The sequence below is a fragment of the Palaemon carinicauda genome, chromosome 34 (assembly GCF_036898095.1).
Source record: "Palaemon carinicauda isolate YSFRI2023 chromosome 34, ASM3689809v2, whole genome shotgun sequence".
In the NCBI taxonomy this organism is placed as follows: Eukaryota; Metazoa; Arthropoda; class Malacostraca; order Decapoda; family Palaemonidae; genus Palaemon; species Palaemon carinicauda.
The window spans coordinates 77,681,242-77,706,890 of NC_090758.1; the positions used below are offsets into that span (position 1 = coordinate 77,681,242).

Below are 25,649 nucleotides of genomic sequence, written 5' to 3' on the forward strand. Positions count from 1 at the left end.
CTATTCAACAAAATATTTATTCAAACTATTTCTGATGCCAAAAATATACACTGCAATGTGTTATCTAAAAATTCCAGTTATGAACATGACCTCGCTGATAAATTGAAAATATAAACTTTGCAAAATACGTCTTGCATAATTCTTTGAATTTCATTTGAAAAGTTAAAATCAATGCAGCGCCTGTAATTAAAACCTTACGATAAGCTTAATTTATTTTAAAAATAGATCATTATGGGGTAATTCAAAATTCTTAATACATCTAATAAGAAAAATTCTATAAAAATGTGACCACAGCCATTATTGACTACTCCAATACGAAAGAAATAAGATAAAAAATTGTGGACCATAACACTGCCAAGGCCAACTATGAACTAAAAATAATAGTTTCTTTGTTCTTATGGCTATATTTAAAAAAGTTGTGATGTTTACTGCATCAATATTATAAAAAAAATAGTTACATAACTTTTGCAATACCTCTTTGATCTTTAAAAACAAATCATGGAAAACTACAAAATGATTGAGTAATTTTATGACTTCACTCGAGGTATTTTTTTAAAGAAAATGTGAGGATATTTTGGTAATTTCATCACTACTACTTGTGACCTTTCACCACACAAATAGTTCAAAGTGGCTGAACAGATCTACTGCAGCCATTTAAGACCTCTTTAGAAAAATAAACATTAGAGATCACAACCATAGTATTTAACTTTACCACAACCACCTGTGTCCGACAACAGGGAACTTCCATTCATCAGGATGTCCGTAATGAGGCGTATCGTTGGCAAAATCTTGCTCGCTCCAGCGGAAAACCGGCTGCTGATCGAACGTGGGGCCGTTGGCAGCCAGGAACTGCAACTTGCTCGCCATCTTGGACGTCGTCATCTTCACGTCGGTCGCTCCGTGGGACCTGTGACCCAGCGCTCCGAAGGGGTACGTCCCGTTCTTCGGGTTCAGGTCGCACCTGGCCGATATGGCGTTCTCCGCGCTGTAGGGCGGCGTGCAGTTGCAGCGCGAGAGGGGGTCGTTCTTGAAGTCGTTGTAGCGCATCAGGCGGATCATGGTAACGATGTTTTTGACGGAGGCTTGGTCCCGCTTGAATATGAGGGCTCTCGGCGTCTTGTCGTAGGTGAACCAGTCTCCGTACTTGGCGACCAGAGCGGGGATGCCGCTCTTGTTGAACACGGACTCGTAGAAAGGGACGTTGTAACTCGGCCAGTACTTCTGAGAGTGGAGGAGTTGAGACTGGTCCCCTGTTGCGATGAAACCTGGGATCTGTTCAAGTACCCAAAGAGTATTTGGCCTGAAATTATGACAAGAGCCAAGAAATGTATTAGTTACCAGTACTAAAATCTTTTATTTTAAAACTCTTTGTCTTAGAGTCTAATAAATCATAATAAGACTATACATAACTACCTTAAAATCAGCATATTGAGTGAAATGAGATGTTTTTCAAAGTCAACTCCTGAATATTCAACTATTCAATTTATGATGTAAAATCTCCAATAAACAAACATTAAATGATAAAAAAAAATTTCTGTAATTCATAAATTTTCAATTATTGAAAATCCCTTTTACAATTACAATGATTAACAGATATAAAGTTGCCTCATAAGACCTTCACATACAGCATGACTAACGACAATGTGAAATAATAAGTCGCACTAAATGATCCTAAAGGGAAAATTAAAATATTTTATTTTCTTTTGTGAATAATAAATTTCTAAATAAAAAATTAACCAATATAAAAGATGACATTGAGAATTTTAAGACTTAAATCCCTCATATCCAGCAAAGGGAGTCGAAATCAAAACAAGTGAAAAGTAAGAGTCGTGGACTACAGTATGAAAAATAATGATAGACTCGGTGCGAGTTTGCACCGATATTTAGAGGGAGATTGAGTTCAAATTCTGCAACAGGGTTTCATCTTCATTGTTAATTTGAAAATGTATATTTCTTTTTACTTTATATTTTATATTTATTTAAATTATTCACCTTTTCATACATACATACATTACCAAGGCACTTCCCCCAATCTTGGGGGGTAGCCGACATCAACAAATGAAACAAAACAAAAAAGGGGACCTCTACTCTCTACGTTCCTCCCAGCCCCCTGTGGCCGCGGGGGCATAAAAACAATTAGAATAGCGCCAACGTTATCCCTGCGTGTCGTAAGAGGCGACTAAAAGGGACGGGACGAGGGGGCTGGGAACCCCCTCTCCTGTATCTACATCCTGTGAGACATCACCTTTTCATAGATGGAAATAAATCTTAATCCTCAAATCCTCACACCAAAGTAAATTCACTTTCTTTCTATGTCTATTTTTATGTAACTTTCAGTTCTACAATCTTTCTACTTAGGAAGACATGAATCAAACCAACTCTGTCGCTAAAAGGAGCAGCGAGTTCTACTGTAAGTAAAAAACAAACTGGCGCAGCGAGTTCTACCATACGTAAAAACAAACTGGTAAATGGGAGACGAGGTTGAGACGTCTTACTGTAAACGCTTTCCAGGTTGGAAGAGTTTAAAAACGAACTGGTAAACGGGAGACGAGGTTGAGACGTCTTACTGTAAACGCTTTCCAGGTTGGAAGAGTTTAAAAACGAACTGGTAAACGGGAGACGAGGTTGAGACGTCTTACTGTAAACGCTTTCCAGGTTGGAAGAGTTTAAAAACGAACTGGTAAACGGGAGACGAGGTTGAGACGTCTTACTGTAAACGCTTTCCAGGTTGGAAGAGTTTAAAAACGAACTGGTAAACGGGAGACGAGGTTGAGACGTCTTACTGTAAACGCTTTCCAGGTTGGAAGAGTTTAAAAACGAACTGGTAAACGGGAGACGAGGTTGAGACGTCTTACTGTAAACGCTTTCCAGGTTGGAAGAGTTTAAAAACGAACTGGTAAACGGGAGACGAGGTTGAGACGTCTTACTGTAAACGCTTTCCAGGTTGGAAGAGTTTAAAAACGAACTGGTAAACGGGAGACGAGGTTGAGACGTCTTACTGTAAACGCTTTCCAGGTTGGAAGAGTTTAAAAACGAACTGGTAAACGGGAGACGAGGTCGAGACGTCTTACTGTAAACGCTTTCCAGGTTTGAAGAGTTTAAAAACGAACTGGTAAACGGGAGACGAGGTCGAGACGTCTTACTGTAAACGCTTTCCAGGTTTGAAGAGTTTAAAAACGAACTGGTAAACGGGAGACGAGGTCGAAATGTCTTACTGTAAACGCTTTCCAGGTTTGAAGAGTTTAAAAACGAACTGGTAAACGGGAGACGAGGTCGAAATGTCTTACTGTAAACGCTTTCCAGGTTTGAAGAGTTTAAAAACAAACTGGTAAACGGGAGACGAGGTCGAAATGTCTTACTGTAAACGCTTTCCAGGTTCGAAGAGTTTAAAAACGAACCGGTAAACGGTGTAAACGCTTTCCAGGTTCGAAGAGTTTAAAAACGAACTGGTAAACGGGAGGCTAAGTTGAAATGTCTTACTGTAAACGTTTTCCAGGTTTGAAGAGTTTGTAGTCCAGCACCATCCACTGGTTGTTGTATGTGCCGCTGTTGTGCATCGAGAAGAAGTCCGACCAGCTCTTGCCGTCCGTGGCGAGGCGGTTGGCTACGATCGTACGGATCCACTCCATTATCTGCGAATTGACGCGCGATAAAATTGATGTCATTAAAATTTCCAATTAGCAAGTGAGCTTCATGTAAGAAGACAAAATACAATGAGGCTATAAATAGGTTTGTACAGTATACAGTATTATAATATTTAGAAACACAAATAAAAGCTAAGACGATGTTTGTATAAAATTTATTACAAGCATACCATGAGCAGTGAAGCCCACTTTAGCCATTCAAATAGCATAAGAAAACATTTAACCAATAATATTTCAAAAAAGAACAGCAAAGACATACATAGAAATAACTAATAAACATGATTATATACATGTACCAAGGCACTTCCCCCAATTTCGGGGGGTAGCCGACATCAAACAAATGAAAAATTAAAGGGGACCTTTCCTCTCTACGCTTCTGCCAGCCTAACAAGGGACTCGACCGAGTTCGGCTGGTACTGCTAAAGTGTCACAGCCCACCCTCCCCCATTATCCACCACAGATGAAGCTTCATAACGCTGAATCCCCTACTGCTGCTACCTCCACGGTCATCCAAGGCGACCGGAGGAAGCAGCAGCAGAGCCTACCGAAACTGTGTCACAATCGCTCGCCATTCATTCCTATTTCTAGCACGCTCTCTTGCCTCGCTCACATCTATCCTCCTATCACCCAGAGCTTCCTTCACTCCATCCCCCCAAACCTTGGCCTTCCTCTTGTACTTCTCCCATCAACTCTTGCATTCATCCCCTTCTTTAGCAGACAGCCATTTTCCATTCTCTCAACATGGCCAAACCACCTCAACATCATATTCATAATTATATAAAAGAATTCATATAGACTTGTAGATTTCTGGACACAAACCTCTCCCGTTGATGTGACGTTCTTCCAAAGAGCCGGGTTGCTGTTGCCGATAGTGGTCTCCAAAGACACCAAGCCCGAGGACAGGACGTGGAAGTCATCCCCAGAGACTAGCATCGCTGGGTACGAAGAAAAGGACACGGTGTGGCCAGGATTGATATCGGAGGCGTCGGAGGATCCAGTTCGACGGAAAGGGAATTTGTATTTCTTCTGGATGCGCAGCATGGACTGATATCTGCGAATGATTATTATTAGCTAAGCTACAACCCTAGTTGGAAGAGCAAGATGCTATTAGCTCAAGGGCTCCAAAGTGAAATATAGTCCAGTGAGGAAAGGAAATAAACTACAAGAGAAGCAATGAACAATTAAAATAAATTATCTATAAAGAGACTTATGTCAGCCTGTTTAACTTAAAATCTTTTTAAGTTCCAATAATTCAACTACTGTACTACCTGATTAGGAAGATTATTCCACAGCTTGGTCACAGCTGGAATAAAACTTCTAGAATACTATGTGGTATTGGCAATGGATTATCATTTAATTTCAAATGGTTTACACATACTGCCGTCTTCAATTTATTTTTCTTAAATTATCATCTCTCAATCTAGTATAAATCAGTAACTTGGCCATCTGTTTACAGTAATCTATTTTGAAAAGAGTAATCATTTAAAAATACAAAAAACACGAACAAAACCGCCTTCTTACGTGTTCCAAGTCACGTGCGACACGTAAAGATCTATGTTGCCGGGCAGGAGTTTTATCAAGGCAGAGCAATGGCCATCCTTGACGGTGCGTCCAGAATTGACCCAATCCTCCACGCTCATGTTATGCAGTTTTGGATCGAGGGCCGTCTCCAGGTCCTCAATGTCACCCATCAAGTTCAACCACCTATGAATAGAATGGTACGCACATTGAAGTAAATACTCGGGTAATAATAATTGGAAAAATAAGTTTCATAAAGCATTTCTTATAGACTTGAACCTTTTAATAATATGGTATGAAGTTAGTGCCGACAAGCTAAATACCGAAGGGCTAGTTAACCCTTTTACCCCCAGGCTATTTGGAAATTTCCAACCCTTAACCCCCAGGGGGTTATTTTTTTCCCAGCACATTTTGCAGTATATTTTTTTTAATTGCTCTAACAGCCTTAATTTTTGTCATAGAGAGGTCAGGTTGGTCTCATTCTCTTCGAAAATGCCTGAATTTTCTCAAAAAATTATCAAAAATCTGAAAAAAAAAATTTCTATAGCATTTTTTTGCAAGGACGTACCGGTACGTCCATGGGGGTAAAGGGATGGCTTTTGTGAAACGTACCAGTACGTCCTTTGGGGGTAAAAGGATTAAAACGAGTGGGGAGAAAGGCGACAGGTGGTTTTGGAAGTCCTCGTCCCACTCCTTGACTTCGTCCAAGGACCGGAGGTGTATCCCAGTTAGGGATATGAGAAGCTAAAAGGCTTATATGTTAAAACCAACACTGATTGTTTAAGAATTCCATTTAATTACATGAATTCAGGCAAGTTTAACTTCTCCCAAACAACCATCTTAAAATTAACTTAGTTTGGTACAGTTGAACACAGGAATCACTGGTACAACTCACTCTGAAGAAGTGCACCAAGCCACACCCTTACTGCGCAGTAATTTCCTGTGTTTAACACCACCCACCATCACCGCCATCTCCTCCTACACAGTTTGGTTACTCGCCATGAAATGTAACACTAAAACTAATAGCTCATCAGACCTGTTTGGAATACTGTGTTCAGTTATATCATTATTATAATTATTATTACCTAAGCTACAACCCTAGTTTGAAAAGCAGGATGAAAAAAGCCCAGGGCCTCAAACATGATATAAGCCCAAGTTCTTCAACAGGGAAAACAGCCCAGTGAGGATAGGAAATAGGGAAACAGATAAAATAGTGTGCCCGAGTGTACCCTCAAGCAAGAAAACTCTTACCCAAGACAGTGGAAGACCAAGGTACAGAGGCTATGGCTTTTGGAGTGTCCCTCTAGAAGAGCTGCTTACCGTAGCTAAAGAGTCTCTTCTATCCTTACCAAGAGGAAAGTGGCCACTGAACAATTACGGTGCAGTAGTTAACCCCTTGAGTGGAAAAGTGTTTTTTCAGTTATCTTAGTATTGTCTGGTGTATGAGGAAAGAGGAGAATGTATAAATATGCCAGACTATTCAGCCGTAGCCAAAGAGGGGTCCAACATACTAATATCTGGCCAGCCAAAAAACACAATAACTCTCTAGTGGCAGTATTTCAATGGGCTGCTGGTGCCTTGGCTAACCTACTCCATATATATAGTGATAATTAGTTCATTAGTTCCTTATAAACATGCAAAAGGTCTTCGAGATTACACAATGTCTTATCCTAAAATAACAGCACCTAAAAGAAAAAGAACTTTTCTTCGGGCATATATTTCGGAAGTTCAGAACGGTTAGAATAGCAGCAGAGTTGGTAAGCGTTCATCGTCACTGGCCAAACAGACAGACAAATACGGAAGGCGGAAGTCCTCTAAAGAATCCATATATTTCAGCAGCCATCATAAAACCTACTGAGATAAGCTCATGCAGTAACTTACATCAAGCTGGAAGTAAGACATTTCAACAAACAATTCTTGCTAAAGAAACTAAAGAGCAGACCGGAGATTAATCTAAGGCTTATGAAAAATAATCCTCTTCATCATAAACAAGAGGAAGGCCAAGGTTTGGGTGGATGGATGGAGTGAAGGAAGCTCTGGGTGATAGGAGGATAGATGTGAGAGAGGCAAGAGAGCGTGCTAGAAATAGGAATGAATGGCGAGCGATTGTGACGCAGTTCCGGTAGGCCCTGCTGCTTCCTCCGGTGCCTTGGATGACCGCGGAGGTAGCAGCAGTAGGGGATTCAGCATTATGAAGCTTCATCTGTGGTGGATAATGTGGGAGGGTGGGCTGTGCCACCCTAGCAGTACCAGCTGAACTCGGTTGAGTCCCTTGTCAGGCTGAGAGGAACATAGAGAGGAGATGTCCCCTCTTTTGTTTTGTTTCATTTGTTTGATGTCGGCTACCCCCTAAAATTGGGGGAAGTGCCTTGGCATAAGTATGTATGTATATATCATATACATTTTTATATCTGCCCAAAAATGGAGTTAGTCGAGAAATGAGTTCTTTCTGCTATTTTCTAGTCTGTCTTCCTCAACTCCCATCAGGACTAGGTCCTAACCTATCTCCCTTTTCCACAACTTCTTAGACATCTCTAAGCATATGCATCCAGCTATTTCTTTTCTTCCAGTCCTTGGAAATTACATTTACTTTTTAACGAAATTTTCAGGAGAAAAAAGGGATTTTGACGAAGGAAAAATCTATTTCTGGGCAAGAGACCCGTGTCGCCCAGTGAAATGCTCCTTTAGCACCATTTCTAAGGTATATAACTGCTATATATTACCAGAGAAAAAATTGCATAGGGATGCCAGGTTGAACCCAGCTCACTCACCTATATAAGGTGTCGATATATAATACTGGGGCGTGATAAATCACAACCAGAGGCCTCGCACCATTTAGATATCTCCTGTCAAAATCCCCGAACAGTGAGGTGCCGTTCAACATCCCACAACTACTAGCAATCCCACGCCAGTGACGTCACTCCTTATCTAGCACGCAATTTGATAACCGTATTTTACCTTGTGTGTGATTTCGCTGGTTTTTTTCTGGATTTACCTCAAGAAGGAAAAGCAGAATCCTTCGGGTTCTCCAAAACATTAATAAAGACATAAATCTAGATAAAAAATATGTCCAATCAGTAGAGGGTCAAGTTTTTTTATTCACAGCTATACATACATATACATATACCCAGGCACTTCCCCCAATTTTGGGGGGTAGCCGACACCAACAATGAAACAAAACAAAAAAGGGGACCTCTACTCTCTACGTTCCTCCAGCCTAACCAGGGACTCAACCGAGTTCAGCTGGTACTGCTATACACACATGAAATAAAATGGACCAGTATGAAGGTAGGACCCAGCACAAGAGGAAGATGCCATCACAGTTTATGCCAGATTTGAAAATCTGTTAGTTCTCCCATTACAAGGCCCAAAATTACAGGACTTCACAATGTACTGTAATGTTTTTTTGTATAAAAACTAAATTGTCAAAATAAGCTATCACGTACGTGGGACTGATGTCAGAAAATATATGGTAACATCAGTCCTCTCAAGGTTAGCTACATTTGGCTGATGATATTGTGTTTATTGAAGTTAGTATTAACTCCACAGCATATTTGATGTCATTGCAGGCTACGCAAAACAATTTTACGCGAGTTTTAACATTTCTATTAACCCTTTTACCCCCAAAGGACGTACTGGTACGTTTCACAAAAGCCATCCCTTTACCCCCATGGACGTACCGGTACGTCCTTGCAAAAAAATGCTATAAAAGATTTTTTTTTTTCATATTTTTTATAATTTTTTTTGAGAAAATTCAGGCATTTTCCAAAAGAATGAGACCAACCTGACCTCTCTATGACAAAAATTAAGGCTGTTAGAGTAATTTAAAAAAAATATAATGCAAAATGTGCTGGGGAAAAAAATAACCCCCTGGGGGTTAAGGGTTGGAAATTTCCAAATAGCCTGGGGGTAAAAGGGTTAACTCCACAGCAATTTGATGTCACTGAAGGCTACGCAAAATAATTTTACACGAGAGTTTAATCATTTCTAATGATAAGGCATAAAACGACTTAGAGCTATTGTTTTCTACAAAATATAGCAGTATGAAGAACTGTGTACAATCAAATAAAAAAAGTGATCAAAAACACTTACAAAATGGCATCCTCTTCCATAGGATGTCCTCCAGTCTTGTTGTACCCATCAGCGACGCCACTTAGTTGTGCCAAAATCAGTCCAACCTGGGATAGAGAGGAATATCTATAAGCGGTAGAATTTAACAATGCCGTGGAAGCATAACAACAATTATAATGTCATCGTCAATGTCACTGTTCAGTGGCTACTTTCCTCTTGGTAAAGGTAGAAGAGACTCTTTAGCTATAGTAAGCAGCTCCTCTAGGAGAAGGACACTCCAAAATCAAACCATCGTTCTCTAGTCTTGGGTAGTGCCATAGCCACTGTACCATGGCCTTCCACTGTCTTGAATTAGAGTTTCTCTTGCTTGAGGGTACACTTGGGCTCGCTGTTTTATCTTATTTCTCTTCCTCTTGATTTTTGAAGTTTTTATAATTTATATATAAAAGATCTAATTTAATGTTGTTACTGTTCTTGAAATATTTTATCTTGATTATTTATTAACCCTCTTGTAGCTTATCTATTTCCTTACTTCCTTTCCTCACTCGGCTATTTTTTCCCTGTTGGAGCCCTTGGGCTTATAGCATCTTGGTTTTCCAACTAGGGTTGTAGCTTGACCTTTAATAATAATAATAATAATATAATATCGCCAACGTATCCCTGTATGTCGTATGGGGAGACTAAAAGGGACAGGATGAGAGGACTGGGAACCCTCTCTCCTGTAATTTTCATTCCAGAGAGACGTTAAAGAGGAGGCAGAAAAATTCCCTTTTGTTCCTTTTCTTATGTCAGCTACCCCACAAAATTGGGGAAAGAGCCTTGATAAATAGAATGGTAATAAAAGTAAGGATATATATAGCAAAATTAATTAACAGCTTATATGGTTAGGATATAGTTAATAGAAATGCTTACTGTACTATTATTCATCTCGCAGGTCTCTCAAGATTAAAGTATAACTTCCTTGATAAAAGTATCATTTTCTAAGGACTACCATTACATACAATAACTGTTATTATAGACTATGAGAACATATAATCTATTGTAATACTTTAACTTCCATCCTAAGAAACATTATTAGTATTATTTAGATTTTGGTAGAAGACCCTCTATAAGGCAAGTTTGACTGAAAACAATGTCTTCCTCAATAGCATTAATATTTCAGTCTACTTTCTCAATAGCTCGAATAATCTTCTTTTCTGCATTACTGCGTTTTGCCAGTAATATAGAAAACCTCATGCATTAAATACTCGACTTGGACTTCTGATTTTGATTTCCCAACCATGAAGAATGACGTTTTCACAATTACTGACAGAAGGCAGTAATACAGAAAAGATAATTATTCGAGCTACTGAGAAAATAGACTGAAATATCATTATCATTATTAGCTGAGCTACAACCCTAGTTGCAAGAGCAGGATGTTATGTGGCCGAGGGCTCCAACAGGGAAAAATAGTCCAGTGAGGAAATGAAACAAACTAAATATGAGAAGTAAAGAATAAAGAAATAATAATAATAATATCAATAATTACAGTATAATAATAATAATTATAATACATACACACATATACCAAGGCACTTCCCCCAATTTTGGGGGGTAGCCAACATCAACAAATGAAACAAAACAAAAAGGGGACCTCTACTCTCTACGTTCCTCCCAGCCTGACAAGGGACTCAACCGAGTTCAGCTGGTACTGCTAGGGTGCCACAGCCCACCCTCCCCCGTTATCCACCACAGATGAAGCTTCATAATGCTGAATCCCCTACTGCTGCTACCTCCGCGGTCATCTAAGGCACCGGAGGAAGCAGCAGGGCCTACCGGAACTGCGTCACAATCGCTCGCCATTCATTCCTATTTCTAGCACGCTCTCTTGCCTCTCTCACATCTATCCTCCTATCACCCAGAGCTTTCTTCACTCCATCCATCCACCCAAACCTTGGCCTTCCTCTTGTACTTATCCCATCAACTCTTGCATTCATCACCTTCTTTAGCAGACAGCCATTTTCCTTTCTCTCAACATGGAAAATAATATAAAAGAAAACATTATAAAGAACTGTTCTTTGCGTGTACAGTCAGATGTAAGCGAATGAGATGACACCATCTTCCATAGCTCGCAAGGATGGTGTGGTTGCAGAAACTACTCGAAACAATCAGGCATGAAAGGGGCTCAACCCCCCAGCTCACAAATTGTGAGACAGGGACATTTTCAATGGACTACAACATCCCTATTTTGTATAAACATCAAGCTAAATAAACATATTCCTGGGGAATACAGAACACTGATATTCATGGCCGAGGTATGGCTGAACACACTATTAGTATGAACAAGAAGGTTATAGAAAGGCAAAATGTCTTACAGCGAGAAGTAGAACAAGATCTCAAAGGATCGAGGTAAATCTTATAGGATTGGAAGGGATGAAGAAACAACTTATCCTAAAGTAGTAGTAGATATGAAAGCAACAGGGCAAGACTTACGAGGAGGTGGCCCAGAAAATCATACATACATACATATACCAAGGCACTTCCCCCCATTTTGGGGGGTAGCCAACATCAACAAATGAAACAAAAACAAAAAAGGGGACCTCTACTCTCTACGTTCCTCCCAGAAAATCATAAAAAAAAAGAATACAGGAATATTTTGGACCTCATCGTGTCTAACTGCATGAGGGGAAAGGCTGATGTGCCCAGTGGGCTAAATAAAATCTTACAGAAGCCTTTTAACCCTTTTACCCCCAAAGGACGTACTGGTACGTTTCACAAAACACATCCCTTTACCCCCATGGACGTACCAGTACGTCCTTGCAAAAAACTGCTACTTACAATTCTTTTTGCATATTTTCTATATTTTTTTGAGAAACTTTAGGTATTTTCCAAGAGAATGAGACCAACCTGACCTCTCTATGACAAAAATTAAGGCTGTTAGAGTAATTTTTAAAAAATATACTGCAAAATGTGCTGGGGAAAAAATGACCCCTTGGGGGTTAAGGGTTGGAAATTTCCAAAGCGCCTGGGGGTAAAAGGGTTAATATCAGTTTGATAACTCAGATATTATACTGTTATTGCAGGGCTGTAACATAGAGAAACTTGATGAGGAGAATAGCAGGCATATTACAACTTACAACAAGAGTGATAGGATTGTCACGACTGAGGTAGTGTGGGCATGTGTTGAGGATGGATTTTGGGGAGGGAGTGAGGAGGGTTTGGGAGGAACCTGTTTAGGCGGTGAAGAACGAGAGGGAAGCAGAGAATTAAATGGCGAGATAAGGTGAAGGATGATATGGAGAGAAGAAGTTTATTGGAAGAGGATGCCTTTGAAAGAAGGCATTGGAGAGGTCGCGTCAGACAACCGACCCCTTAGTGCACGGGTAATGGTGGAAAAGAAGAAGACCAATAAAGGGATTTTGACGAAGGAAAAATGTTATTTTTATTAGTAAAATAAATTTTTGAATATACTTACCCGATAATCATGTAGCTGTCAACTCCGTTGCCCGACAGAATTCTATGGAGGGATACGCCAGCTATCACAATACTAGAAGGGGGTGTACTTACCAGCGCCACCTGTGGCCAGGTACTATAGTACTTCTTGTTGACACCTCCTCAATTTTTCCTCGGTCCACTGGTTCTCTATGGGGAGGAAGGGAGGGTCGATTAAATCATGATTATCGGGTAAGTATATTCAAAAATTTATTTTACTAATAAAAATAACATTTTTCAATATTAAACTTACCCGATAATCATGTAGCTGATTCACACCCAGGGGGGTGGGTGAAAACCAGTGTACAAGATTAAAGGATAGCTAAGTATCCCATATTTCATATAACAGTTATCTCAAATAACAATGAAATAATAAGTACCTGGTAAGGAAGTCGAATTGAACCGTTACTCTGCCTCTTTTTTAAGTTCGTCTTCCTTACTGAGCGCAGCGTTCCTCTTGGAGGCTGAATCAACCCAAAGGTGCTAAAGTATATAGGGTTGCAACCCCTACTAAAGGACCTCTACAAAACCTCTAACCCAGGCGCTTCTCAAGAATGAATAGACCACCCGCCAAATCAAAAGGATGCGGAAGGCTTCTTAGCCTACCGTAACAACCATAAAAACAACAATAAAAGCATTCAAGAGAAAGGTTAAAAAAAGGTTATGGGATTAAGGGAATGTAGTGGCTGAGCCCTCACCTACTACTGCACTCGCTGCTACGAATGGTCCCAGGGTGTAGCAGTTCTCGTAAAGAGACTGGACATCTTTAAGATAAAATGATGCAAACACTGACTTGCTCCTCCAATAGGTTGCATCCATTATGCTCTGCAGAGAACGGTTTTTATTAAAGGCCATCGAAGTAGCTACGGCTCTTACTTCGTGGGTCCTTACCTTCAGCAATGCAAGGTCTTCCTCCTTTAAGTGAGAATGGGCTTCTCTAATCAGAAGCCTTATATAATACGAAACCCCGTTCTTGGACATGGGCCTCGAAGGTTTCTTGATGGCACACCATAAGGCTTCTGACTGTCCTCGAATAGGTTTAGACCTCTTAAGATAATACTTGAGAGCTCTGACAGGGCAAAGAACTCTCTCTAGTTCGTTACCTACCATGTTGGAGAGGCTAGGTATTTCAAACGATCTAGGCCAAGGACGTGAAGGAAGTTCGTTCTTTGCTAGGAATCCGAGCTGAAAAGAACATGTTGCAGATTCGGTCGTGAAACCAATGTTCTTGCTGAAGGCATGAACCTCACTGACTCTCTTAGCTGTTGCAAGGCAGACGAGAAAAAGAGTCTTGAGGGTAAGGTCCTTGAAGGAAGCTGACTGGAGAGGTTCGAACCTAGGTGACATAAGGAACCTTAAGACTACGTCTAGGTTCCAGCCTGGAGTGGATAGACGACGCTCTTTAGACGTCTCAAAAGACTTAAGAATGTCTTGAAGGTCCTTGTTGGAAGAAAGGTCCAAACCTCTGTGGCGGAGAACTGAAGCCAACATACTCCTATACCCTTTAATCGTAGGGGCTGAAAGGGATCTCTCATTCCTAAGATGTAGAAGGAAGTCAGCTATTTGGGTCACAGAGGTATTGGTAGAGGATATTGAATTGGCTCTACACCAGCTCCGGAAGACTTCCCACTTAGATTGGTAGACTCTACGAGTGGAAACCCTTCTTGCTCTGGCAATCGCACTGGCTGCCTCCTTCGAAAAGCCTCTAGCTCTAGCGAATCTTTCGACAGTCTGAAGGCAGTCAGCCGAAGAGCGTGGAGGTTTGGGTGCAACCTGTCTACGTGAGGTTGACGTAGAAGGTCCACTCTTAGAGGTAGAGTCCTGGGGATGTCGACTAGCCATTGAAGTACCTCTGTGAACCATTCTCTTGCAGGCCAAAGGGGAGCAACCAGCGTCAGCCGTGTCCCTTCGTGCGAGATGAATTTCTGCAGAACTTTGTTTATTATCTTGAACGGTGGGAATGCGTAAAGGTCGAGATGGGACCAGTTCAGTAGAAAAGCATCCACATGAACTGCTGCAGGGTCTGGAACAGGGGAACAGTATAGCGGAAGTCTCTTGGTTATGGAGGTGGCAAACAGATCTATGGTAGGTTGACCCCACAAGGTCCAAAGTCTGTTGCACACACTCTTGTGGAGGGTCCATTCCGTGGGAATGACCTGATTCCTTCTGCTTAGGCGATCTGCTGAGACGTTCATATTGCCCTGAATGAACCTCGTGACCAGAGTGAGGTTTAGACCTCTTGACCAAATGAGGAGGTCCCTTGCGATCTCGTATAGGCTCCTCGAATGGGTCCCTCCTTGCTTGGAGATGTAAGCCAAGGCTGTGGTGTTGTCTGAGTTCACCTCCACCACTTTGCCTAGCAGGAGGGATTTGAAGTTCAGCAGGGCTAAATGAACTGCTAGTAGCTCCTTGCAGTTGATGTGGAGTAATCCCTGTTCCTCGTTCCACGTTCCCGAGCATTCCCGTCCGTTCAAGGTCGCACCCCAGCCCGAGTCCGATGCATCTGAGAAGAGATGAAGATTGGGGGTCTGAATAGCCAACGATAGGCCCTCCCTGAGAAGGAGATTGTTCTTCCACCACAGGAGAGTGGTCTTCATCTCTTGGGTGATTGGGATAGAGACTGCTTCGAGAGTCGAACCCTTGTCCCAATGAGCTGCAAGATGGAATTGAAGAGGGCGGAGGTGGAGTCTCCCTAGCTCGACGAACAGGGCCAGTGATGAAAGGGTCCCTGTGAGACTCATCCACTGTCTCACCGAGCAACTGCTCCTCTTCAGCATGCTCATGATGCACTCTAGGGCTTGGCTTATCCTGGGGGCCGATGGAAAAGCCCGAAAATCCTGACTCCGAATCTCCATTCCCAGGTACACAATGGATTGGGAGGGAATGAGCTGAGACTTTTCTATGTTGACTAACAGACCCAGTTCTCTGATTAAGTCCAAAGTCCAGTTGAGATTCTCCAGACAGCGACGACTCGTGGAGGCTCTCAACAGCCAGTCGTCTAAGTAGAGGGAGGCTCTGATGTCCGATAAGTGTAGGAATTTTGCTATATTCCTCATCAGATGAGTGAACACCATAGGAGCTGTGCTTAGGCCAAAACACAGGGCTTGGAATTGGTAGACAACCTTTCCAAAAACGAATCTCAGGAAAGGTTGGGAGTCTGGATGAATAGGAACGTGAAAGTAGGCATCTTTCAAGTCCAACGAGACCATCCAGTCCTCCTGCCTGACCGCTGCTAGGACCGACTTCGTCGTCTCCATCGTGAACGTCTGCTTGGTGACATACGCGTTGAGCGCGCTGACGTCCAGCACCGGTCTCCAACCTCCTGTCTTCTTGGCCACAAGAAAGAGACGGTTGTAGAAGCCCGGGGATTGATAGTCCCGGACTATAACCACTGCCTTCTTCTGCACAAGTAGCGACACCTCCTGGTGCAAAGCTAGCCTCTTGTCCTCTTCTTTGTAGTTGGGAGAGAGGTTGATGGGAGATGTGGTCAGAGGTGGTTTGAGGCAGAATGGAATCCTGTAACCGTCCCTCAGCCAACTGACAGACTGGGCGTCTGCACCTCTCTTCTCCCAGGCTTGCCAGAAGATCTTGAGTCTGGCTCCTACTGCTGTCTGGAGATGCGGAGAGTCAGTTTTTTCCTTTAGATGTTTTGGAGCCTTTCCTAGACTTGCTCCTGGAAGAGTCTGGACGGGAGCTTCCTCGGCTGGGGGCTCTACCACGAAAGGGCGGTATGAACCTCGTAGCAGGGGTATCAGCCACTGGGGAGCGATAAGTCCTGGGGACTGAGGTAGCAACCTTAGACTTACGAGCCGATGAGGCTACAAGATCGTGTATGTCCTTTTGTATCAGGGCAGCAGACAAGTCCTTAACCAGCTCTTCGGGGAAGAGGAACTTCGAGAGCGGAGCAAAAAGGAGTTGTGACCTTTGACAAGGTGTAATGCTGGAGGAAAGGAAGGTACACAGCTGTTCCCTTTTCTTCAGAACCCCTGATACAAACATCGACGCAAGCTCACCAGATCCATCCCTAATGGCCTTATCCATGCAGGACATTAATAGCATGGCAGAATCCTTGTCCGCAGGGGAGGTCTTCTTGCTGAGGGCCCCCAGGCACCAGTCTAGAAAGTTGAACATCTCAAATGCTCTAAATACTCCCTTCAGTAAGTGATCAAGGTCTGAGAAGGTCCAGCAAACCTTAGAGCGCCTCATTGCAGTTCTCCGAGGCGAGTCTACCAGACTTGAGAAGTCAGCCTGGGCAGAGGCAGGTACTCCCAAGCCTGGTGCTTCTCCTGTGGCATACCAAACGCTCGCTTTCGAAGTGAGCTTAGTCGGAGGGAACATGAAAGAAGTTTTGCCAAGGTGTTGCTTAGTCTGCAGCCACTCCCCTAAGATCCTTAACGCTCTCTTAGAGGACCTTGCTAGGACTAGCTTAGTATAGGTGGACTTAGCTTGCTGTATGCCCAGCGAAAACTCAGATGGCGGAGAGCGGGGAATAGCAGAGACAAAGTGGTCTGGGTAAACCTCCCTAAGCAGAGCCAAGACCTTACGAAAGTCAATAAACTGTGGAGAAGGCTTGGATTCATCCACGTCTGACGAGGGATCCAGGTGTGCCGCCTCATCATCAGAAGCCTCATCACCAGAGTGTAGCGAAGAGATCGGACAAGAATGCTGAACAGCAGAGTCAGAACGAGTAGGAACAATATTAGTGGTTTCCTCTTCAAGTAACTGTTGAGGGAAAACCTGAGGCTCAGACTGCAAAGGCTGAATAAAAGACGAAGCAGAAGGAAGGCGCATGGGTGGAGGAGGCTGACTCCTAGCATGAGTGGTTGAACCCAAGGGTTGCGCTTGCTGAGCGGTTGGCGGAAGCGGAGTAGCAAGTTCCTGTTCCTGTGGAGTGAGCGGAGCGCGATGAGGTAGAGGCTGCGCAGAACAAGGTAAATGTCTCGCAAGCTGAGGCTCCTGAGGCGCAAGGCTAAGGTGTTGTGGTGCTTGCCTTGTGGAGGGTTGAGCTCGCTGCAGCGAGAGCTGAGGAGACTGACTCATGGACGGGAGAGGTTGTTGTACCTCAACCGAGTGTTGCATCACTGGTGGAGCAGCAAGTGGAGGCGGAGGAAGAGAGGTATAATCCTCCTGATCCCATTGTAAAGGTTGCCTTAAGGAAGGCGGAGGCTGAACACCACTGGGAGCAGCAAACTCAGAACGTGGCTCAACATCGTACGCCTGGCAGGTGGTGCTGCGATCAGGCGGAGCGAGCGCAGGCGGAGCGAGCGCAGGCGGAGGGAGTGTAGGCGGAGGCGGAGGCGCAACACTCTCAGCCCGACACTCACGCATCAAGTCCGAAAGCTGTGCTTGCATGGACTGTAGTAGAGTCCACTTGGGGTCGGCAGAAACTACAGTAGGCTGAGGTAAAGCCTTAACAGTCGAGCTCTGTTGTGGCGGAACCTTACTCCTCTTGGGCGGAGTGCAGTCGACTGATGACTGCGGCGAGTCAGAGCTGAGCCAATGACTGCAGCCTGGCTGAGCACTCGCGGACTGGACTCTGCGTTTAAGTGGTCTCGAGACCTGAGTCCAACGTTTCTTCCCTGACAGTTGATCAGCGGACGAGAAAAAGACGGGCTCAATCGTCTGCAGGTGGGAGTGACGGTCTTTGGAAGACACGCCCGCAACCACCGAGGATACTTCTGTGCGCCGAACAAGGCCTGCCGAACCCTTATGCCCTTCGACATTGCTTCTCCCCTGGGCTTGGGAGCTTGCAAGAGGTCCCGGACTGGGAGGACGACTGGCTCGCACAGAAGTATCCTCACGCACCACACTGACACTGACACTAGCACTTGGCACTGCACTGACACTAGCACTCGTCACAGCACTGGCACTAATTCCACCCACTGCACTCTTGACCTTAAGCTCCTTGACTTCGGCCATAAGAGACTTATGATCACTTACCACTGACTCTACTTTATCGCCTAAGGCCTGAATAGCACGCAAAACAACAGACATATCAGGCGGAGGGCAAATAGTAGGTTCGGGGGTAGCCACTACAGGGGTAGGAAAAGGTAGGGGATCATGAGGTGAGGAAAAAAGTGAAGAGTGAGAAGAACTCCTCCTAACTCTACCTCTCTCTAACTTAGTTGAATATTTCAAAAGACGGACAAATTCAAGTTCCGAAAGTCCGGCGCATTCCTCACATCGATTTTCTAACTGACAGGGCCTGTCCCTACAGTCAGAACAAGCGGTGTGAGGATCTACCGAGGCCTTCGGAATACGCCTATTACAAGACCTACATCGTCTATGGGAGGGGGCTTGCGAAATGTCAGACATCTTGAATCCAAAGAGTTAGCCAAAGGGGGTTCCAAAATCAAGCAAAAGATCGTTAACCGTTAATCAGGACTATATAAAAGCTATCTAGCTAATATAAGAAGGTTTCCAGTAAAGCGACAGCCGAAATCTGAGAGAATACTTCACCAATTAGCCGTGAAAATACTCAAAGATCATAAGCGTATCCCAGAACGTCTTGCCGGAAGCACGACAGAGGAAAAATTGAGGAGGTGTCAACAAGAAGTACTATAGTACCTGGCCACAGGTGGCGCTGGTAAGTACACCCCCTTCTAGTATTGTGATAGCTGGCGTATCCCTCCATAGAATTCTGTCGGGCAACGGAGTTGACAGCTACATGATTATCGGGTAGGTTTAATATTGAAAAATCTATTTCTGGACGAGAGACCTGTGCCGCCCAGTGAAGCAGTTTTTACCTTAGAAATGATGTAAAAGGAGCATTTCACTGGGCGGCACAGGTCGGAGCCCAGAAATGGATTTACCCAACCAATGAGTCGCTTCTAACTTTATAAGGATACCTTAAAAGACCTGTGCTCAAATGAGCAAGGAAAATCGAAGTAAAGTATAAAATTTTAAACAATTGAGTAGCCAGATAGTTGGATACCAAAGGGAATTAGTAAAACATACAGAAATTGACTGCTGGTAGTAAAACCGCCTCCCCAAAGACTAATAACACTTACGTTATGCCACACAGGACACTCATCTCCTTTCAAGGCTATCATGGACTTCATCCATCGCATGTTCTCGGCCAAGAATTTCCTTATGTTGTCGCAAAGTTCTTCCGACTTCCACTGACAGAATCCCTCAAGGGTGTTCCTAAAAATTTAGAATTTAAATTAATTTCACCTGAAGTTATTTCTTACTATTTTTGGGGTTTAAAACATACAAATTTTATTATATGAGGAGCAGCAAATAAGGTACGATAATGGAAGTTTTAAGCTTTTTTACAGCTATTGTGACAAGTATAAAGTTTCTGAAATAATATAAGAAGGGCTTTTTCTAATTACATAATTGAATAAGGAATCTAAAAGTGTTATTAAGGTAGGCAGCATATATTCGAGGGCATTCTACACTCGATGGTATTCCTCTTGCCCAGATCTTGCAAATGGCAAGGACTTACTGTATACATATAATTCCCTAAATTTAACATCTTCCAACTGGTAACCCTTGTAAATACAAAGTCCTTAACTTACAAACATTTGTAAATACAAACAAATGCAGCTGAAATAAAACTCAGGTATTGTATCGTTTATAATGAAATAGTGTAAAAAAAAAAACAATATTATATAATCTCATGCATTAAGCAAGTCGACATTTTCAATATGAAATGGGACTAATTTTTTACTTCTGCAGCTGAAGATCAGAGGCATGCGAGTTATGTGGCCTACCTTAGGACAAAATTTAACAAAATTTTACTTACAGACAGATTCTTAGAACCCATTAACCCTTTAACCCCCAGGCTCTTTGGAAATTTCCAACTCTTAACCCCCAAGGGGTTATTTTTTCCCCAGCACATTTGGCAGTATATTTTTTTAAATTGCTCTAACAGCCTTAATTTTTGTCATAGAGAGGTCAGGTTGGTCTCATTCTCTTGGAAAATGCCTGAAGTTTCTCAAAAAATTATCAAAAATATGAAAAAAAAATTTATAGCAGTTTTTTGCAAGGACGTACCGGTACGTCCATGGGGGTAAAGGGATGAGTTTTGTGAAACGTACCAGTACGTCCTTTGGGAGTAAAAGGGTTAAGTTTGCAAATTGAAGACTCTGCCAATTAATTATGATATCTCCCTAATGCCACTAGCCTTTAACTACAGATCACAGGCAAGTCTCAATAAAATTGTCAGGAGAAGAGAGTTCTTAGAGTAGTTTATATTTATATATACATAAAATATCTTCGGCCTAATGCACAAACGTTATTCAATTCATAATAAACCCTCATTTAACCCTTTTACCCCTAAAGGACGTACTGGTACGCTTCACAAAACTCATCCCTTTACCCCCATGGAAGTACCGGTACGTCCTTGCAAAAAACTGCTATTTAAATTTTTTTTTTGCATATTTTTTATAATTTTTTGAGAAACTTCAGACATTTTCCAAGAGAATGAAACCAACCTAACCTCTCTATGATGAAAATTAAGGCTGTTAGAGCAATTAAAAATAAATATACTGCAAAATGTGCTTGAAAAAAAAATAACCCCTGGGGGTTAAGGGTTGGAAATTTCCAAATAGCCTGGGGGTAAAAGGGTTAACATGGATTATACACTAAGCTCTTCAAGCAGTACATGATAATTGTAGATAGTGAATATCTTCCAATCAAAAGATCTTAAAACACCTATTGCTGGTTAAAGAATCAACTACTGAAAATCACAAAATACTTTTAGATTTACAAAGCTGCAAACCTACAAAGGATACAGACCTGTACGCTTTATAAATCATATCCTTCGTTGAAGCTCCTTCCGCGAAGCCGGCAGCGTAGGCCTGCACCGTGTCGGGAAATTCCGGGTTGGTTTCAAGTTCCAGGTATCCCCACCTGGAACATGGAGACATCATAGTATCGTAAGCATATATATATGTGAGAGAGAGAGAGAGAGAGAGAGAGAGAGAGAGAGAGAGAGAGAGAGAGAGAGAGAGAGAGAGAGAGAGATTTGATCACTACTCGAATATCAATTCATACATACTAAGCAGATATGACAATATGTTTGACGGAATCATAGACTTTTTTTACATTTGGTGACGAGGAAAAAAAATAATACCCTTTTCTAGTTACCCATCTGTGTATCAATCATATGTTTGGACGAGAAAAGTAAAGTTATATATAATTTTAAAAAAAACCAACAGTATTATTTCTTGAATAATTCCATCACATGAAACTTTTCATGACATTTTAAAGAAATTATAAAAACTTAAGAAAACACAATTTTGAATTTTTAAAAGTTGTAAGATCAAAAGACACTCAAACTTCCAGAAATTATTACTAATAGCTAAGCTACAACCCTAGTTGGAGAAGCAGGATGCTATAAGTCCAAGGGCTCCAACAGGGTAAAATAGCCCAGTGAAGAAAGGAAATAAATTACAATAATAGTTGTGAATAATTAAAATAAAATCTTTTAAGAACAGGACCAACATTAGTCTAGATCAAGGGTGGCCAACCTATGGCGCATGCGCCAACAGTGGCGCATTACACCATTACAAGTGACGCAATATACCCCAGAGATAATAAAAGAAAAAACATGCCTGCTTAAAAAAAAAAAAATGATAATGCTAATAATAATACTGATTTCTAAAAAAGAATACAAAAAGAGTTTAAGAGGACAGTCTGCTATGTTCTGCATTTTTTTTTTAAATTATTCAAAATACACCCTTTCTATATATTTTTTAGAGTTTGGACATATATAATACCTTCATCATATACTGTACAAGATTCAAATCATTTGATAAAAAACTATTTGATTTATTAGCAAAAATCCTGATTAAAAAAAATAGTAAATTTTTCTCCAATAATATTAGTCTAATTGTATTGAAAATCATACCATCAAAACCGAATAATATATATATATATATATATATATATATATATATATATATATATATATATATATAATGAGTATATGTATAACCGCCAAATATGTCCAAATCACCATACTTAGAGGATTGAAAATGGGTTAAAGTTTGTGTGGTGCATCTGAATTGGAAGTGAAAAAAATTGGTGCATGGGAAATAAAAAGTTGGCCACCCCTGGTCTAGATCTTTCACATGTCAATTACTTCATATCATGAACTAGAGGGGCACTCAGTTAAGTGCAAACCTCAGCCAAGGCAGCTTATTTCTCGACCTTTTGCTTACCCTTGACCTTGATATGTATTAATTGGCGTGGATTTTCATACACTCAAATATGAACCAAGTTTGGAGTCTCTGTGACAACGATGTCTAAACTGATGGCTGATTGCGTGAATTGGACATTCTGCTTAACCGTGACCTTGACCTTCCTAAAGTTAATAATTTCCCGATTTTTACATAACAGTTATTCCCAACAATTTTCATTACGATTAAACTTATGGCCAGGAAAATGTTTACAAAAACAAAAATAAGGGGTAAAACATAACCTCCTTCCAACTTAGTTGGAAGCGGTACAGTAATTAGCATTTCAAAACCAAAGGTAAGTTAGTAAAATACGTTCAACATGCACGAGACACTCACCCATCAACGAAGGTATTGTCCGAGAAGTTTCCCCGCGCAACCCAATTACCGACGGTCCCGACATGGTGCTGGTACTGAACTCCGTCAAACGATACGCTGACGATTGCTCCGGACGAGTTGGCGACAGAATAGGTGATCAGCAGCTTCAGACATAACAGAAGTTTATGATGCAACATGACGTTCTGTCAATCAAAGGAGGACATAAATGAGGTTTCATATATTCATTTATTATTATTAATATCATTATTATTATTATTATTATTACTGGCTAAGGTACAACCCTAGTTGGAAAAGCAGGATGCTATAAGCTCAAGTGCTCCAACAGAGAAAAATAGCCCAATGAGGAAAGGAAGTAAGAAAAAAATAAACTACAAGAGAAGTAATAAACAATATCAAATGTTTTAAGAACAGTAATAACATTATGGTTACAAAATACTTTGAAATACTGTAATACGTTGCAATTTTATCGTTTAAGGTTACAAAATACGTTGAAATACTGTATTATGTTGCAATTTTAATTGTTTAAGGTTACAAAATATGTTGAAATACTGTATTATGTTGCAATTTTATTTGTTTAAGGTTACAAAATACTTTGAAATACTGTATCTTGCATTTACTCATTTAATGTTACAAAATACTTTGAAATACTGTATTATGTTGCAATTTTAATTGTTTAAGGTTACAAAATACTTTGAAATACTGTGATATGTTGCAATTTTATCGTTTAAGGTTACAAAATACTTTGAACTACTGTAATATGTTACAATATTATGGTTTAAGGTTGTAAAATACTTTGAAATACTGTATTATGTTGCAATTTTAATTGTGTAAGGTTACAAAATACTTTGAACTACTGTAATATGTTACAATTTTATTGTTTAAGGTTACAAAATACTTTGAAATACTGTAATATCTTGCAATTTTATCGTTTAAAGTTACAAAATACTTTGAAATACTGTAACATCTTGCATTTACTCGTTTAAGGTTACAAAATACTTTGAAATACTGTAATATGTTGCAATTTTATCGTTTAAGTTTACAAAATACTGTACTTTGAAATACTGTATTATGTTGCAATTTTATCATTTAAGGTTACAAAATACTTTGAAATACTGTAATATCTTGCATTTACTCGTTAAGGTTACAAAATACTTTGAAATACTGTAATATGTACAAGAACACAGCATCCTCGATAAGTTCTGATAAAAGGGTGCAGATGAGAAAGGACAATTAGTGCTAGGTTAAGTTGGGGGAAATACAAAGTTTCTAGAATTCAGGCGAAGTACACGAGTTAAGTTTTAGCAAAAATCACGTTTTATTATAGTTACAGACAGGAAAAGCATTTCTACCAAAAAAAAGGTGTTTAGTATAATAAAACGTTCGTTTTCTCCGAGACACTTATTTTCACTGCAAATAAAAACTTGATTATCTAAGAAATAATAAGCAATTGGGTTAGCGTGGGCAGCTCAGTAAGTATCACTTGTCAGTATATAGGAGCTTGTTCTTTTTTTCGCGAGCAAAAACCATAACCATTAGATTTCTTAAAAATTATCCCCATTTTGAAATGGTACAATGGATTTTGGGTTTTGCTGTTGAAATGAAGGTTAAATTTAGTGAAAGTATATTATTAACAACAGGAAATACTAAATTTTTTTATTTTTTTTCTAAATGTTGTCCCGTCTGTAACTATAATTTTACCAGATTCACATTTTCTCCTAATAAGCAGCAATAACCCTACATTTTAATCACAGCCTAGGGTTAATAGCCCTGTCTGACAAAATACCTATTTCATATCTTACAGGTTAAAACTAAAATGACCCAAGTTAGGTTATACAGTTTCGATAACTTTACCAAGACGAAAGACCGGGGTAAGCCTACAGAATTTTACAAAGTAAAAAATGTAATACAGATTTTAAATGACGTTAGACTTTACCATAAAATACCTTATATCTGATATAAACCAAATTCTTAACACAACTTTGCCAACAGTTTATCAAAACCTTAAGAATGTTGCCATAGACTTTCTCCACAGCAAACGCTGTCTAATGTACATTTTACCAAGCGGTAAACAACAATTTAGCCTAATAAACAAAGCCTAAAGCCTTATATAACATCCTAAAGTAATAAATAGATCTTATTGATACAGAAAATATAATTTAAATAAGATATAAAGAAGGGTTTTACCACAAGCAGTTCCTCCGGTGACTCAGCTGTTGCGCTTTTGTTTAGTGTAAAAATCCCTAAACCTCATGATAAAAATCCCCAAAACCTCAAAAAATCCCCATCTTCACAATTATATTTTCTTCTGGTCACGTAGGGTTTAGTAATATAGAAATTATTCATTATATTACATATAAGCGCAATTAAATTAATTATAATTAATTGCAACAATTAAAAGGTTTACTCATCTTTGTTTTTT

At 40.7% G+C, this 25,649-nt stretch overlaps 1 protein-coding gene across 1 annotated transcript; it reads right to left on the minus strand.

Annotated features, from left to right (window-relative positions):
* Positions 1 to 25,448, minus strand: LOC137626493 (putative phospholipase B-like 2). Its single transcript, XM_068357516.1, has 9 exons — positions 25,415 to 25,448; positions 23,231 to 23,412; positions 21,450 to 21,563; positions 19,715 to 19,850; positions 9,255 to 9,340; positions 5,166 to 5,348; positions 4,464 to 4,695; positions 3,481 to 3,632; positions 1 to 1,300 (listed from the first exon to the last, which is right to left on the minus strand). Exons 2-9 carry the CDS (start codon positions 23,404 to 23,406, stop codon positions 709 to 711), a joined length of 1,671 nt encoding a protein of 556 aa, XP_068213617.1. The 5' UTR covers positions 23,407 to 23,412; positions 25,415 to 25,448; the 3' UTR covers positions 1 to 708.
* Between the last annotated feature and the right edge of the window lie 201 nt (positions 25,449 to 25,649).

What these genes read in the sequence shown, in the direction of transcription:
- LOC137626493 (XM_068357516.1), bottom strand. Translation starts at nt 23,406, where the DNA reads ATGTTGCATCATAAACTTCTGTTATGTCTGAAGCTGCTGATCACCTAT. An exon ending in GACAATACCTTCGTTGATGG is followed by an intron (nt 21,564 to 23,230) that starts GTGAGTGTCTCG and finishes TCCATGTTCCAG; the next exon opens with GTGGGGATACCTGGAACTTG. An exon ending in ATGGAAGAGGATGCCATTTT is followed by an intron (nt 5,349 to 9,254) that starts GTAAGTGTTTTT and finishes TTCTATTCATAG; the next exon opens with GTGGTTGAACTTGATGGGTG.